Source organism: Onychostoma macrolepis, chromosome 10 (genome assembly GCF_012432095.1).
Source record: "Onychostoma macrolepis isolate SWU-2019 chromosome 10, ASM1243209v1, whole genome shotgun sequence".
In the NCBI taxonomy this organism is placed as follows: domain Eukaryota; kingdom Metazoa; phylum Chordata; class Actinopteri; order Cypriniformes; family Cyprinidae; genus Onychostoma; species Onychostoma macrolepis.
In genome coordinates, this window is record NC_081164.1 from 2,503,484 (window position 1) to 2,520,105 (window position 16,622).

The 16,622-nt window shown below is 35.1% G+C and overlaps 2 protein-coding genes across 8 annotated transcripts in view; one reads left to right on the forward strand and one right to left on the reverse strand.

The window, feature by feature from the left end:
- Positions 1 to 12,510, reverse strand: part of syk (spleen tyrosine kinase) — a 25,156-nt gene extending 12,646 nt beyond the window's left edge. Inside the window, exons 1-3 of one of the 4 annotated variants that reach the window (XM_058789605.1) lie at positions 12,370 to 12,510; positions 1,489 to 1,933; positions 118 to 278 (exon numbers count right to left, since the gene is read on the reverse strand). In XM_058789605.1, the coding sequence (XP_058645588.1) occupies positions 118 to 278; positions 1,489 to 1,890 (563 nt within the window). In that variant the 5' untranslated portion in view covers positions 1,891 to 1,933; positions 12,370 to 12,510. Of the gene's footprint in view, positions 1 to 117; positions 279 to 1,488; positions 1,934 to 6,445; positions 6,658 to 9,830; positions 9,973 to 12,369 lie in introns of those variants that run through there. The other 3 variants (XM_058789606.1, XM_058789604.1, XM_058789607.1) reach the window with 3 other exon arrangements.
- On the forward strand, positions 12,069 to 15,858 carry LOC131548364 (GTP-binding protein Di-Ras2). Of its 4 annotated transcripts, none has more exons than XM_058789610.1 (2): positions 12,069 to 12,218; positions 13,351 to 15,857. In XM_058789610.1, exon 2 carries the CDS (start codon positions 13,369 to 13,371, stop codon positions 13,966 to 13,968), a length of 600 nt encoding a protein of 199 aa, XP_058645593.1. In that variant the 5' UTR covers positions 12,069 to 12,218; positions 13,351 to 13,368; the 3' UTR covers positions 13,969 to 15,857. The 4 variants fall into 4 exon arrangements, with proteins under 4 accessions (XP_058645593.1, XP_058645594.1, XP_058645591.1 ...); XM_058789611.1 differs by having other exon boundaries at positions 12,071 to 12,218; positions 13,336 to 15,858; XM_058789608.1 differs by lacking the exon at positions 12,069 to 12,218 and adding an exon at positions 12,387 to 12,673 and having other exon boundaries at positions 13,336 to 15,858.
- The last annotated feature ends 764 nt before the right edge of the window (positions 15,859 to 16,622 follow it).

Here is a 16,622-nt window from a genome sequence, read left to right on the forward strand (position 1 = left end):
TATACAAAAGGCATCGTGAAGCACCTTTATTTTTAAGAGTGTAATTCTTAAAACCCAAGATCATGTCTCATTTATCTTGGACTTGCAGAATAAATCCAACAAGGGAATGAGACTCACAGGAATTTGCCGTTGACGTGTGAGCTCCTGCGCAGCCGCAGCTCTGAGTCCTCGCGGTCGATCTTGCCATGGAACCACGGCATCTTCTCATGAGCCGTTGTAGCGATGAGTTTCTCCAGCTGAGGCCTCTGGCTGATGATAGCCTGCTCCAGAGCCGAACCCTGCCACACGACAAACACAGCTAACAAACTGCTCCTTTCTTACACCACAAATGTGCATTTATTTGTTTAATGCAGCATAGGGGCGGCATACATATATTCACAATTGCTGCAAATGTTCAAAAGTTGACTGCAACAAAAACAAAATGTGTGAAGGTTGTTGTGACAAGTGAAACATTACATTTTCACAACTTCTTTTATTCTCATAATCTCACACACTTCTGACTGAAATGGTGTATTCAACAAGAAAAAAGTAAGATGGGACTTTATCTATTAGGAACTGGGTGAAAATAGATGTAGAAATGTGTATTATATATACTGAAAAAATTCGGTTTAGAACATTTTCACTGAAATAGTATTTTTTCATAATATATACTACAATAATCTTTGTTTTACTATTGTAAATAGTCAATTTTTACACTGTACCAAAAGTGATTGGAGGGGATTTGCTGGAAAAGTAAGGAGAATTCGAAACGTAAGCCAAAAAAGAAAGTTGTTTCGTGCACAAGAAGACAAAGAAACAGTAAATAAATAGTAAATACATGAGCTCAATGCTCTATTTAAGCAATTGTCTCTGAGCATAACTGAAGTCTCAGATACCAAACTCATGAGAAAGCATAACTATTGAACATTTTGGCGAATTTGTACAATTCATAAAAAGGTATTTAGAAATAAAGCAAGCATGAAGGTCCATCAGTGGAGCACAAGCAGAACTGCATGAAAAGGTACAAAAGACACTGTACAAATTCATACAAGTAGTACAGTATGACTCGCCATTTAAGTGTGTTACAAAAGAGCAACTTCTGTTACACTTTATTTTAAGGCGTCCTTGTTACAGTGTAATTATACATTTAAGTACAAGTGATGTTAATTAACTATATGTATTTACTATACGGTTAGGGTTTGGCTTAGTGTTACTTGCATGTAATTATACATAATTTATTGTTATTATAATAGTATGCAACATGTGTAACCTTAAAATAAAGTGCTACCGAAATTAAATAAAGGATTACACTTTATTTTGATAGCCCAATTTAGCCCATAAGTAATTTAGCCAGTGCATGTCAACTAGCAGTCATTACAGTATAGCAGACTGCTGGGTTATGGTTAGGGTTAGTAGGCTAAGCTGACATCTACTCACAAAGTTGCGTATAGTCTATAGTGGACTATTGAAATAAAGTGTTACCAAATGAAGTGTTAAACTGGCACCCACCTGTAAGTTCCAGGTTTGTTTGACGTACTGCCGGATGAGCTGCTCCTTGAGGTCTTCAAAGGGCCCGACTTTAGGCTCGGTGCCCCGGGGCCGGTTGAAGGGCTTCTTCAGCAGGCAGACGAGCCCGTCGGACTCCTGCGAGTGGTAGTCGATCACATCTATAGGGTTTCTGTGGGATTTTCCGCCGGCGATGGCATAGGTGTCGTTCATCTCCCTCTCGATGGTGTAGTGGTAGAACTGGCGGCCGTAGGCCACCGACAGAGCGAATCCGCCGAGGAAGCTGCGGCTCTGGCGCAGCAGGTACAGGCCATCCCCCGCTCCTCCCTGCCGCAGGTACTCCTCCGCCTCCTCTCGCGTGATGTTGCCGAAGAAGTACGGCAGCACCTGCACCCTGTCTACCATATCTGCTCAACCGTCTGCCAAAGCTCAGAGGACCGCTAATAACCTGAAAAAGACAATGGGCCTCAGTTATAAAATGTTGCGCAGAAACCATCCTAAATTTGATCTTGTGATCATCTCTCAAATGTGACCCTGGAGCACAAAACCAGTCATATTGTAACAATAGCCAACAATACATTGTATGGGGCAAAATGATTGATTTTTCTTTTATGCCAAAAATCATTAGGATATTAAGTAAAGATCATGTTCCATGAATATATTTTGTAAATTTCCTACCTTATCAAAACTTAATTTTTGATTAGTAATATGCATTGCTAAAAACTTAATTTGGACAACTTTAAAGGCCCTCAGATTCCAGATTTTCAAAAAGTTGTATCTCAGCCAAATATTGTCCGATCCTAACAAACCATACATCAATGTAAAGCTTATTTACTCAGATGATGTATAAATCTCAATTTCAAACAATATTTTGTGGTCCAGGGTCACATATGCATACATGTGATTCATAAAATGAACATACACCTCCCTTTCAGATGATCTTGAACTTGCGCGCAACTGAATGGTTTCAGCTCTCTGCCTTGTAAACAACTCCTAATTAATGTCATTAACATATAAAAGATCACCAGTCATCGTCCAAATTCTTTCATTTAGAGCCACCAGCTGCAAGAACAGCTTACATTTCCAAAAACCACGTCAAAGCATTTGCGTGGATTAGCGTACGCACACTCTATGATCAAATTTGAGCGTACACATGCTTTATAAATGAGGCCCGATGTGTGGATAATTTCTTAGAAACTTTAGATAATATTATTTGTGAAAATCAGAGAGGCTTCAAGCAAACTTCTATCTGTAAACAAAATCTAGAGATCGAAACCCTGTAAACTGTCAAATAATGTAACAGGTTAAAAATAAAATAAATAAAATAAATGGAAAAACACTTCATTTTAAGGACCAATTCTCATTCTTAACTATATTACTAGCATATTGGCTGTTTGTTAGTACTTATAAAGCACATATTAATGTCTTATTCTGCATGCCCTTATTTTAGATCACTTAATTTTAACCAATATTTAACAACTAATAAACAGCAAATTAGGAGTTTATTGAAGCAAAAGTCATAGGTAATATCGAGAACTGGTCCCTAAACTTAAGTGTGACCAATAAAGGTTTTATTTAAATCATTATGTTATGTAATGACCATGGTGTAAAGGCAATAAGCACTCAAGAACGTACATTACAGTATATTATGAATAAATGTTGTGCACAACAACATCAATTTGCCATGATAGCGTTATAAACGCAATATATTTTCAAAGAAATGACATACTGCATCAAATACAGGAACCACTCTTTTTTTGTGTGTAATGTTGCGTTCTGTTTACTCAGTCTCTCACACCTGTTACTAGATACTAATGTCATGTCTTATCTTTATCACTATCTTTAGTGTTTCATTTTAATCTGACTCTCTGTTCCTTCTCATTTTTTGATAACTATACTCCAAGCATATGTGCATTGAATTAATTATTTCTTTTCACATAGCATCAATGTTTTGGTAAATATTGAGGTCATTATGAATTATGAAACATTGGTTTACATTTGCATACTAGTTTGACATGTTTTTTTGCAAGGATTCTAGAACATCCAGTTAAGCGATCTAACATTCTGGAACATTATGGGACTAGTCATAGAAGACAAAAATCACTCAGAATACACTGCTGAAGTTTTGGATGACTCAGTTTTGGTTAATCTTAAACTATAGTTGTTAGCTTAGTATTATTATTAATCACTTAATTTCTAGCGATTATCGCCGATTTGGTTGCACAGATACTATTTAAACTAAACCGAGCTAGACAATGACATCTCTGAATTCAATAATGAAATGCCTTTAACTGAAAATTGAGTGTTTAATCTTATCATTATACATTACTGACACTCTATCCTCCAATTTGATACTGTTAAGTGCTTTGACACAATCTGTATTGTTAAAAGCGCTATATAAATAAAGGTCACTTGACTATTATGCATGTGTCATGTCATTTTTATGAACAGACTAGCTTGTATAAGCTGTTAACATATATATATATTTTAAATATATATGTTATATATATTTTAATCAAACACACAAAGTAATTTTTGCATTTGGCATGTCAAACTTTATGAAGAAACATTAAAAACAAAACTTTTATAAAGATTTGTTTCACTATGTAATTACTCGTTCTTTGTTGTTACAGTTTCCCACATTTTCTACAATAGTAAACTATGAAATAACACAAATGGAAAAGTGAAAAAAATGATGGATAAAATTACAGCTCATGCAAAACTCAGGAGTTTCTATGTATACAAGCTACATTTGGGCTTTTTTCCCTTTCAGATCCATATCCATTTCAAAAATGTTTTTACATTTATATGTAGCCACATTGTATATACAAAATATAGTCAGTTTTATAGATCAAAAAGGTTTTAAAGATAATGAGAAACACACAATTGTATGTTCTTTCCCCACTTTTTAAGCAAATATGTTCTTACAAAGCATGTCTATGTATATTTCAAACTCTAACTTGGGTAAGAAGTTAAAAGACATGTGGCGCTCAGAAACTAGTTCACGCAGAAAGAGGAAGCGGTCAAGTCTTTTGCAATAACATTCAGCCTCTACTACAACTTAAGCCCACTCCCATGAGATGTTTAAGGCACTTAAAGATGATACACGGCAAGCAGATGAATCCGCTCACGTCAAGGGCACAAATCAAGGTCACACAACTGAACACCTTACATGGAAATGAGCCATTTCATGCTTAATGCAACATTGTGCTGTGCCACAAACGATAAACATAACTAACAATTCATTTCTGCAATTTAATCCCAGTTTAAACTGATACATCTTGAGACGACTGTTTTGATTTTTGATCACCTGTTATCTAGTGATCAGCGAAAGCCAGACTACAGTCTGATCCAGTGAAATACAGTACACTCTTATCAGCATCACAATGTATTTTTTAAAACAATTTTTTAATTCATTTTCATTCTGCTTCATTTGTTTCTATAGAAACATACATTCATTTTCCTATTATTACCAATAATGAGAAATTATGTGAATGAAGTATTTGTCAAAATGCCAAATGAAGCAAACAGAAAATACATCCTCTAGCCTTTTTACTTACTAAAAAGCAACCTCAAACACAAACGCTAATACAAAACCTCAGGGCCTCGTGTTCATGCATGAAAGAGAAGCAAGTTCGAGAAGATTCATCAAATTCAACCACAAAAGATTCCATAAAGAAGAAGCCAGATTGGCTGAGCAAGAACAGGTCAGTGTTATTGAAGCCTATAACAGCAAAATGCAAGGTTTGCAATGGAAAATGTGGTTGTAGCTTTGTATTAAATCAGTAAATGCAGCGAAGCAGCACAATGACTTAAAACATAAAACATATCTAGCTACAGAGACGTGTGCCACTGGTTAGACGTGCAAGTTTTAAATATGTAATTTACTACTAGTAAATCTTTGGCATTTTTGTGAGCTATTATAAAATGTATTTTATTAAAGTGTTTTATTAAGCTAAAATGGCCTAATTTTAAGCTAATATCATGCCCTATATTAAGATATAAATAGGTTGCTCTAATGATCTTTTAAGTAAGTTTGGCTTTGTGTAAGATACTACTACTAATAATAATCAACAAACTCTGGACAATAATGTATATATATTGAAAAGAGCAATAGTGAGAAAACTTCTAAATTATACAGTTCATTCGTTATAAATTATATTAGAACACAGTAAAAAATGGTAACAATGTAAGTAAAATGTTTCAAAACATCATTTTGCAGTATTTGTTATGTTTGTCATAACATCTTTCTCGTAAAAGTTTCAAAATCCTGTAACTTTAAGTTTTTTTTCCCCTTTTTAATGATATTTTGAACACCAAAGTCTCCGTAGTGATCTACAATTTAGACATTTGGACCTCACTATGTGTTATGTTTATTTTATATGACGTGAAAAACATCAATGCAAATATTCAAGATTTTTATATGCAAATCATTAATAAATGATTGTTGAATTATTAACATACATTAAACAAATTGTTATTTAATCAATAATCACAAACTAATAATTGCCTTCTTTAAAACAAATATCAGACCACAATAAGGCAACGAAACATCTGATATTTTTTTGAACAGCTTTGCTTTTTGCTTTTTTGCTTCAAAGTAGCTAAATAACGCCAGATCAAGTAATGCCACAACAAAGTGAGATATTATAGATAATTTCAATAGTTTCACTAGAACTTTTGCCTTTTATTTTCATGATTCCATATCAATATATTAAGATTTACTATTAGAATATTTTATATGATGCATACTGCATGACGATCGTTCTAATTTTATAATACAACACTGCATACGAAATCAAATCAAATTGTAATTGAAAGTGTTTAGATTCGTTTCTTCTCATCATTCACTTAATTGCTTTAATTCACGCTTAATTCACACAGCCTGAAGAATTCATCCAGTTTAACATCATATTTGAGAACAAAATCTTATGTACTACTTGAACAGACATGGTCTTACCTTGCAAAGTGTTTGATTCCCCTCACTTTGGACAGTGACTACATACCATATTCAAATAAGCTGTCGAACTGAGCAGGATGTGGTATGACCAAAAACTCAGTGGACAGTTCAAAAGAAGCTGCCAATTCAGGAACACCAGTGCTAAGATTAAACCGAAACTGAGCGAATACTGGTGTACTGAAAATTTTAGTTGCTGTTATTGTACTGACACAAACTTCAGTAAGTAAATGGAACTATTTGTAGACTTCCTCATTTTGAGAAACTTCTGCCTACTTCCTTCACTTCAGTTTTTTGTCCTATCTTTGACTTCCTCTTCTATCTGAGAACAAAAACATATAATAGCAGATATTTCATTCAAGGAGTTGCCCAAGGAATAATCCATGAGATTTACTAAAATGTTCATTTGCTTAGGTAAATTTTGCATTACAGTTCATAACATTCAAAATATCCTGGAAAAAGGTTTTTAAATTAAATCAAGATGACTTTGTATTAATCAGTACATTCAGACCAAATAATCCTCCTATTTAGTACACATCTATTGAGATAAAACTTCAACATGAGAACAAGTAAGCAATGCTTTGCTTAACATTTCATAAAAACTTCAATCAATAACTGAAGCATGCAAGCCACAGCCTTCACATAAATCAGAAACTAAACTGTAAATGCACATGTTTAATATATGCAAGGTTTATAATCCGTAAACTAGCAGGAAGAGCAGATGTGTTTTTGCGGTTCATTGAGCTGAACCCAGCTGTGATGTACAAATTAAATTGTTTACTTTTGTTCACAATGTTCTGCATTATATCTGAATGCCAGTCTGTGATTATATAAAACGACGTGTATTTTAAAAATGTGATTTATGCAATTATAATAAATGCTAAAATGATATATCTTATGCTACAAATGCCAACACAGAGGGTGTTTCATCCTAGCAACAGAGAGAAATGCAGAGTTGTGCTACAAACAATCATCTAAGAATTTCGCAACAAAGTGACATTTAAACTCTGAACCTTGGATCGCATTTTACGCTTTATGATATGTGGGGACCTGGCAAATGGAGACAGCAATTCATTGTCTGTCTTTCTTTCTTTCTTTCTTTCTTTCTTTCTTTCCTGGAACATGCACTTGAGGTTAAAGTACAGTACCTGTCAAATGTTTGGAAACATTATGATTTTTAAATGTCTTTAATGAAGTCTCTTCTGCTCACCAAGGTTGCATTTATTTGATCAAAAATACAGTTAAAACTGAATATTATTACAATTTATTTTCTAACTGAACATTATAATAAAATGTAATTTATTCCTGTGATCAAAGCTGAATTTTCAGCATCATTACTCCAGTCTTCAGTGTCACATGATCCTTCAGAAATCACTCTAATACGCTGAATGAATAATGCAGTGAGTTTTTAAGTAATGTGAGGGGTCAGTTTGTGAAGTTTCATCTGCTCTCAGGAGGGGGCAGCACAATGCTTCAGAACAACTGAAACTCGTTCATAGCGACCACATCTGTTACACCAATAGACGCTGTGGTTAGCAGCCGTTTATTTTCCTAAACTGATCAAAGACGATTTTATCAAACACATGTACTGTATGTGTACTGTACTTGGGACTGTTATCATTTGAAATGTGTAATGCAAATACTTTATGTAAATATATATTATGCAAAAAGAAAGGAAGTTATTTTAAAAGCATCAAATGTTTAATCCATTTAGATGAAATTAAATGAAATTGAAATTTGACAAAGTCCTAGTCATCCATTAAGCATGGGCAAAAGTCAGCTGTAGGGACTGGCAGGGGTAAATAACTTGGTATACATTACCAGTCAAAAGTTTTTGAACAGTAAGTTTTTTCATGTTTTTTAAAGAATTATCTTCTGCTCACCAAGCCTGCATTTATTTGATCCAAAGTACAGCAAAACCAGTAAAATTTTGAAAATAACTGCTTTCTATTTAATTTAATTTATTCCTGAGATTTCAAAGCTAAATTTTTAGCATCATTACTCCAGTCACATGATCCTTTGGAAATCATTCTAATATTTTGATTGGCTGCTCAAAAAATATGTAACCACAGCATTTGTCTAAAATAGAAATCTTGTGCAACATTATAAATGTCTTTATCATCACTTTTGGTCAATTTAAAGCATCCTTGCTAAATCAAAGTATTAATTTCTATCACCCCCCAAATAGGATAAAATAAAATAAATAAATAAATATAAATTATACTGACTCCAAGATTTTGAATGGAATAGTGTATGAAATCTTTTTATTACACTTGTGCTCCTAATCAAAAGAATTTAAGAGCAATGTCAAAAATTCAGGAGCACCTTCTGATCAATAACAAAAATTAGCCTTCCCATTATAAGGTAATATTTGACTCCTTAAAGTGATTTACAGGGGCATTTTTGTAATGCCATTTTTTCAAATTTTATTAAAGGTATATGTCAAATTATGTCAAATTCAAAAATCTATATTTACAAGCTTTTCCAAAATTTCTAATTAAAAAAAATAAAAAATAGAATAAGAACAGGTAGAATAAGAAGTTACCAATCAAAAGTTTCCGCTACAAAGGTGGCACAGAAGAACACAGAGTGGCATGAAGGTCAATTTACTGACATCTACAGAGACTCAGAGGCGGCATGGATGTTTTAAATTCATAACAATGTTGTGAAATTATATGTTTTAAATATAAAATTTCGAATATAGAACTATTGTTTGATTGAAATGATTTAAATAAACTGAAATGACACTATAAAAATAAAACTGCCAGCAGGTGGCGGCAAGTCACTGATTTTATCACTGAATCATTTATTCAATTGATTCATTTGAACGGTTGATTCATTCAGGAATGAAGCAAGTGAAACCCTGCGTCCCAATATGCATACTATCCACCCTATCTGCCCTAAATAGTATTGAAAATGACTAATATCACATAGAATTTAGGATGGATAGTATGCACATTGGGACGCAGGCGCTGTCTTTAGGAATGGGTAATTGAATCATTGACTCACTAGAATCATTTAAAAAATGCACGTTCATTCATAAACAAAACACCGCTTTTGTTTCGTTGATGAAATAGAGCAAAATCAGGCAACATTGTTAAAGTCATACAATGTACGTCTCTTAATATTAACTTCTTGTTTATTGAACTGTTGTTTAATTTAATATCACATTTGCAAACTCCCTTAATAATCTTTAAAAGCTGTCGCTCAGTTCATTGCGATTTCACAAAGTTGCATTATAATCAATGAAGCCCTCTACACTGCACAACGAATCTCTTAATTACACCGTCTACACTCTGTTTGTTATAACGAGAGGTGTACGGGTCGAGCCCTGCAAAGCATGTTGCTCACCCACTTGGCTGAAACTAAAGCAAGGAATATAACCAACCTTAATATTCACGCTCTGCAGCGGTTGAACAGGTGGTTAAGGGATTCAGTACCATGGACAGGTCTCATGATGGGATCAACAAAAATCTCTCATCCCAACCAAACCCAGTGGAACCGATGTCCAATGGCTGGGAAACTGCTGCTGCATCCCAGTTTGCATACTACCTGTCAGACAGTGTATTCAAAATTATAATTAGTTTCCCAAATCATAGGATGTTCAAATGAGTATCCCAAAGGTACCCAGATCGTCTACTATTTCTGATGGAAATTCAAACTGCAGATTCATGCTCTCTCTAATTCACTCACTCTCTAAGGCTGATGATACACGGGGCAACTTTTTGAGCAATTTTGCCGTGCAACTTTTTTTGAGCAGTGTTGCTTGGACACTTTCCCATTGAGAATGGGTAACAAAATTCTATCTGGACGCTTTAGATCGGTCGTGGGCCCTGTGTCTCACCTGGTTGCCTATTGACGGCAACATTTCCCAAAGCTGCCCAGCAACATTGCACATTGCAAGATACTGAGCAAATGCTTGAAAGAAAGAGGAAAAGCCTCTGCCATTAGACCTACAGACCTGTTTTGAAGACTGTATAGCTGTATTTCATTTCAAAGGCTCTGGGGGTTGCATTTGTTGGCCACACATGTCAGAGATGCTGTATAATTTCAGAAAAGTAGCCACCATTATATCCTGTAGTAATTTACGCCTCAAAAGGAATAACAGTCCATTTTATAATGGTTGCTTTTCTGACAAGAGACAGCCTATAAATGATGTATGTAGATGACAAATGCAGCACCCCGGAGGGCGCAGTCTTTGAAATGAGACACATACCAATACTAGCATACTAATCTTACTACTTTTGCCACAGAAAGAAATGGTAAGAGTTGCTGGAATGTGCTTCCAAATTCAGCAGCAGCTTCTGCATGGCGAACTCACAGCTCCAAATGTATATTACATCTCTCCTTTATATAGTAATATATGTAAAACACATGTTTTCATGTTCACTAGTACATGTAAAAATATACGTTTTATGTTATTTTCTGATTTGGTAACAGTATTACAAAAAAAAGGGTTGATAGAAATATGTTTCCATCTATGTAAAAATACATGTTTTTGTTATTTTCTGGTCAGCATTACAGAAAATGCGTTGTGTTGTTCTTGTCTGTATGAATGCAAGCTGGTTTGCTTACAGTTTACTTATGTATTAGAATGTATTTTGCTTCAAACATTAGTCAAACAATATGAAAATTAACATTATAAAAATGACATTTAAAGCATAGGACATTTTGAGTATTTTTTCCCCCTCAGAAAAGGCAACATTTTTCAGGTTTTGTAAACAGCCACAGACAGTTTGCAGTGCAAAGGTGCTTGTGAATTGTTAAATACAGGACTATGCAGGAGAGATAAAGCCAATCACAGTTCAGTATGCAAATATGTGACCCTGAACCACAAAACAAGTAATAAGGGTCAATTTTGAAATACATCAAAAATGACTAAATAAGCTTTCCATTGATGTATGGTTTGTTAGGATCGAACTATATTTGTCTGAGATACAACTATTTGAAAATCTGGAATCTGAGGAAGCAAAAAAAAAAAAAAAATCTAAATATTAAGAAAATCTTTAAAGTCCTTAGCAATGCATATTACTAATCAAAAATCACGTTTTTATACATTTACGGTTGAAAATTTACAAAATATCTTCATGGGACATGATCTTTACTTAATATCCTAATGATTTTTGGCATAAAAGAAAAATTTATAATTTTGACCCATACAATGTATTGTCGGTTATTGCTACAAATATACCAGAGCTGCTTATGACTGCTTCTGTGCTGCAGAGTCACATATATTGGCATTGCTATGTGTTTATATTTTTTAATGTTAAACATTCAGCACATTTTAATCTTAAATTTCTTAACTTCACAAAAGCCAAGCATCGTTATTGTTCATCCGTGCAAAGCTGCTTTGAAACAATTTGTATTGTATAATTTGCTATATAAATAGCCTTAAGGTGACTTGACACAGATGGCACAACTAAAGCTGAATACGATGCAAAAGAAAGTATGAACGAAGTCTGTATGCCTTATAAACTTTATAAAACCGAATGTTGGCAGACTGCACACCACAAATGAGGGCTGTTCATATGGACCCATGTGTTTTGCAGCAGCAGGGGAGAAACACTGAAATCCCTCGTGACGTCACAGGGCGAGAACGGGAGAGAGTCAGCGCCTGCAGGAAACAGCGCTGCCCCTTTAAATATCAGTCATGCCTCAGATGGATCTTTAGAGGAATCGCAAACCACCAGAAAAAAAAAACAGCCCAAATCCCATCATTTCCATCGTCTACCGCGACATGACAACAGGAATTTAGTCTTTAAACATCAACATTTAGGTGAGTTTAGAATCGCATCCATTCCAAACCCGCGACTTAAATTTGAACAGTCTTTTGTTTTTATACATTATTTATGATTTAAAACACACCGTGTTTATTATGCATAATTTCTTATATATCAAATAATCGTAAAGGTATAGGTGGTACTCACAGTTCACGGCTGGTTTCTCTTTGTCCTTTATCTTGCCTGTTTTTTTCTGCGCATCTTGCCTGCACCGTCCGACAGCGCTGCATCAGTTTACTGCCAAATAAAATAAAATACAAATAAAATATTTCCACTAGCCGTTTTTGCTCGCATCCTCCATGTGCTCACTGAGTAGATGCTGCTCCCGTATCGAGCGAATAAGGGAAACGTAATAATCAGGGAAACGTGCAAATCAGACTGGCAGAGGTCTCATTGGCCACTATCTCTACTGACTCTGGTTTTATGTGAAACATTTCATATAAAAGCTGAGGTTAGTTTGATTTGAATTGCATTCATTTTTAAAAGTCTTACATTATTTATATGCTTCATATATTATACTGTATAATGTTTGTAGAAAAGTCAGATTCATGCATGAATTCATGTTATGTCAAAGGCAATAAGAAAGTGTCCCATTTGTAGGTATCTGGTGTTATATAACATGATGATTTTATGTTTAGGAGTGGTGCAAATGCTGTGTTTTAAATTGACAACTTTTGGTACACTCAGCTGTCACTGGTATGGTACACCTTTGCAAAGCTAAAAAGTGCATTTTAGGTACATATTTGTTCCTATATAGAGCCCGTCTCATGAAAATAAAAATGAAAACTCGTAGTACTGATACGCAAAAATGGACTTTGGCATTCATATGATACACGCACGTGTTTGGCGTGCATATAATTCAGTTTTCGCGTGCATGTGATACGCATCTACCCCACAACCCTAATCCTACCCATCGCGTAGCATATACACGCCAAAGTCCATTTTTGCGTATCAATACCACGAGTTTTTGTTTTTATTTGGCGTACTATTTATACGCACTTTCATGAGATCAGGTTGACCTATAGTGTGCACATTAGTACCTTTTAAAAAGGTACCACTCCAGTGACAGCTTTTGTACACTTTGTACTTGTATTTCATAATCATTCCTTACAGTTTGTCCCCATCCAGGTCATTTTGAGCGACACCATGCCAGAACAAAGCAATGATTACCGGGTGGTTGTGTTTGGAGCCGGAGGAGTGGGCAAAAGCTCCTTGGTCTTGCGCTTCGTGAAGGGAACCTTTCGCGAGAGCTACATCCCTACTATCGAGGACACCTACAGGCAGGTGATCAGCTGCGACAAGAGCATCTGCACGCTGCAGATCACAGACACCACGGGCAGTCACCAGTTTCCCGCCATGCAGCGTCTGTCCATCACCAAAGGCCACGCCTTCATCTTAGTCTACTCCATCACCAGCAAACAGTCTCTGGAAGAGCTCAAGCCCATCTTCGAGCAGATCTGCCTGATTAAGGGGGACATCGAGAACATCCCAATCATGCTAGTGGGCAACAAGAATGACGAGGTGAACGCTCTTGAAGTGGAGAGCAGTGACGGAGAGGCTTTGGCCAGGAGGTGGAAATGTGCCTTCATGGAGACATCGGCTAAGACAAACCACAACGTTAAGGAGCTGTTTCAAGAGCTGCTTAATTTGGAGAAACGCAGAACTGTTAGCCTTCAGATCGATGGCAAGAAGAGCAAGCAGCAAAAACGAGCTGAGAAGCTCAAAGGCAAATGTGTGGTCATGTGAAAAACCAAAGTGTGCTTGGAAAACCAAAACGGTTTCGCTTTCACGATGCTCTGGCTAGCACTGTTTACACCTGAAAACAAGAATGTTGGACACATACCAAGGTACACTTTTACAGGAACAATGATTCAGTGAGACAGTGGTAAACCTTTCTTTCTTCTGTGGAACACAAAAGTAACATTTTTGAAGAATATGCTGGCTGCTCTTTTCCATATTACAAATTATACAGATTATTCAGAAATTCTAGCTCTTTGAAACGTTTTCCTGTGGAGAAATACCTAAAGAATCCGTGAAGTTAGCACTTTTAATAACTTCTCTAGCTTGTCACAGATGTGAACCAGATTTTAGTAACCAACCTGTTCTACTCTGTTCTAGACCACAAAAAGATGGGCTGATGTGCATGAACCCAATGGCAGTACTAATACCCTTTCTTTTATCAATAATGTATACTAACAATTGCATATGACATTTCAAAAAGCAGTAAAATCAGTCCTTACAGCACAGGCTGGGCTGCAGCATATTAATGCACTGTATAACAAATACATCATATATGGCAGTTCATGATTGCATATATCAGCTGAATGGGAACATGTCAAGGCATGCAGCCAGTAATGAAGGTAGTAGTCAACCAAAATAAGCTAAATGGTTGTTGCTGTGTTAGTTGTGCAATTTATTATCAAAGATTTAAGTAAGGCTGCTGTAGTTTTATTTTACTTCCATATGCCTTAGAATTAAAGCTTAGGCTATAGTTTTATTTTTAGGCTTTTTTTAATAATAAGGAGTTTAGAAATTTGCTTTTTGAAAAGGGAGTTGACTATTTTCCTAGTACAGTATTTGTATCAAGGGATATTGTAGCATGAAAGGAAAGATCAGCTAAATTCACATAAACATTAATTAATTGTAAAACTTAAATGAAAACTGCACTGCCCAAAAAAAATAGAGATTTTCTTAGTATTTTGGTCGTTTTTTTTGGTACATCTTGTTTTACCTTTTGATTTAAAAATAGTTTTTCTTACACCACTGACAGATATTTGTTCTTCTTTTTTGAGCACATTTTTGATCATTTTTTTCACAAAACAAGACTTTATGTCTTAAGTCATTTTGCTTCTCAAGTAAATGCATCTTGATTCAAGAATGTTGAGTTAATTGTAATAGAAAACGAGACAAAAATACTTAGTAAGAAAATCAGTTTTTGCAGTGTGGCTGATTCATTTTTGAATATTGTAAACACTAATATTAACTGCTGATAAAATGACTAATAATTGGCAGTAGTGCTTTTTCAAATGAACTAACATGAGCTATCAACTATTGTAGATGTGTTTACACATATTTAATGAAATATCAGCAAGTGCTTTTGAGAGTGATATATATATTTTGTAATTATATATTTTTAGCATGACAGGTCTTGTAATCAAGTTCAAGTGCTATACTGTATTGAAACTCACTTGTCTGGTTAGAGTGATGTAAACAGCTGTTTATTAACTATATTAGAGTACTGGAGACCTTTAATGCCATATTTAACTTGAATCTGTGCAAATGTTGCTAATGAGAATTGATGGCGATATGTAGCTATTATGGATGCTCAGTCCCAAAGCTTACAGTGGGTTTCTGTTATACAGTAGGAGTTCCGATATGTAAAATGTAATATTGTTTTGATGAAATGCCTGCATAGACATCATGTGTGCCTACAAGTTTATATGATTGTATTATGGGTCACAAGAATAAATAATATTATGCATTTGATGCTGAATAGTCTTATTATACTGAGAGGCTATAATGACAGCGGTCTGTTTTTCTTGAATCATCCATTAACTAGATATGTATCCAACATTTTCACATGAAAACATTTTAAGGGTTGCAATAGAAGCCTGCTGCCTTTGAATTCAAACAATTGTGTTAAGGTCAATCTACCAGCTGCTACATTTATGTGTGTACTTGATCAAACAGATGATGAATGGGTTGATTCTGCTGGTGTGTGGGGAAAGGCGGGGGGAAGAATGTGTGTGGTATTTAGACATGTCAGAGTAATAAGCCTGCCTGCCTCATTACTGGCAAGTCAAGTGGCCTGCAGTATAATAGAGCACCTGCCAGCACTTAACAAGCATCAAGCCAGTAGACTCTGCCAGCATCATGCACCATTAATCTGAGTAAAACATTCTGTTATTTACAAACTACAAAAACTAGCAGCAGCCAGACAGTTATAATCATATCATTTATAACAACAGTTTATAATGACCACATGCGAAGCCCTGAAATGGAGCATAAAAAAACAGGGGGGGAAATGTAGTCAGTAGGAGGAACAGACATAAATTTAATTGCTGTTCACCAATATTGTCAAAATAAATGTCGTCTTTGTAGACAAACCTGACATGAGACCAAATACTGAATGGCTCTATATTTAATTAGAGAGCTCCATACTACTGTTTTTAGGGGGAAAAGCACTTCTTTATAACATGCATGCATTATTACAGGTTCATGACATAAACTGTGAACAGCACTTTTTAATTCAGGTTTATACTATTGTTCATTTATTTAATTAACTAATCTTTTTTGATAATATGTTAGTAATACATATAAGAGGAAACTAAATTCAAAGATGTTGTTCAAGTATTGTGCGTCACCTCGATGCAAACGGCTGCCAAGCCTGCACTGAAGCA

Coding starts and splice junctions, on each gene's coding strand:
- LOC131548364 (XM_058789608.1), top strand. CDS start 12,539: ATGCTGCTCCCGTATCGAGCGAATAAGGGAAACGTAATAATCAGGGAA. Junction 12,674..13,335: donor CATTTCATATAAAAGCTGAG/GTTAGTTTGATT, acceptor CATTCCTTACAG/TTTGTCCCCATCCAGGTCAT.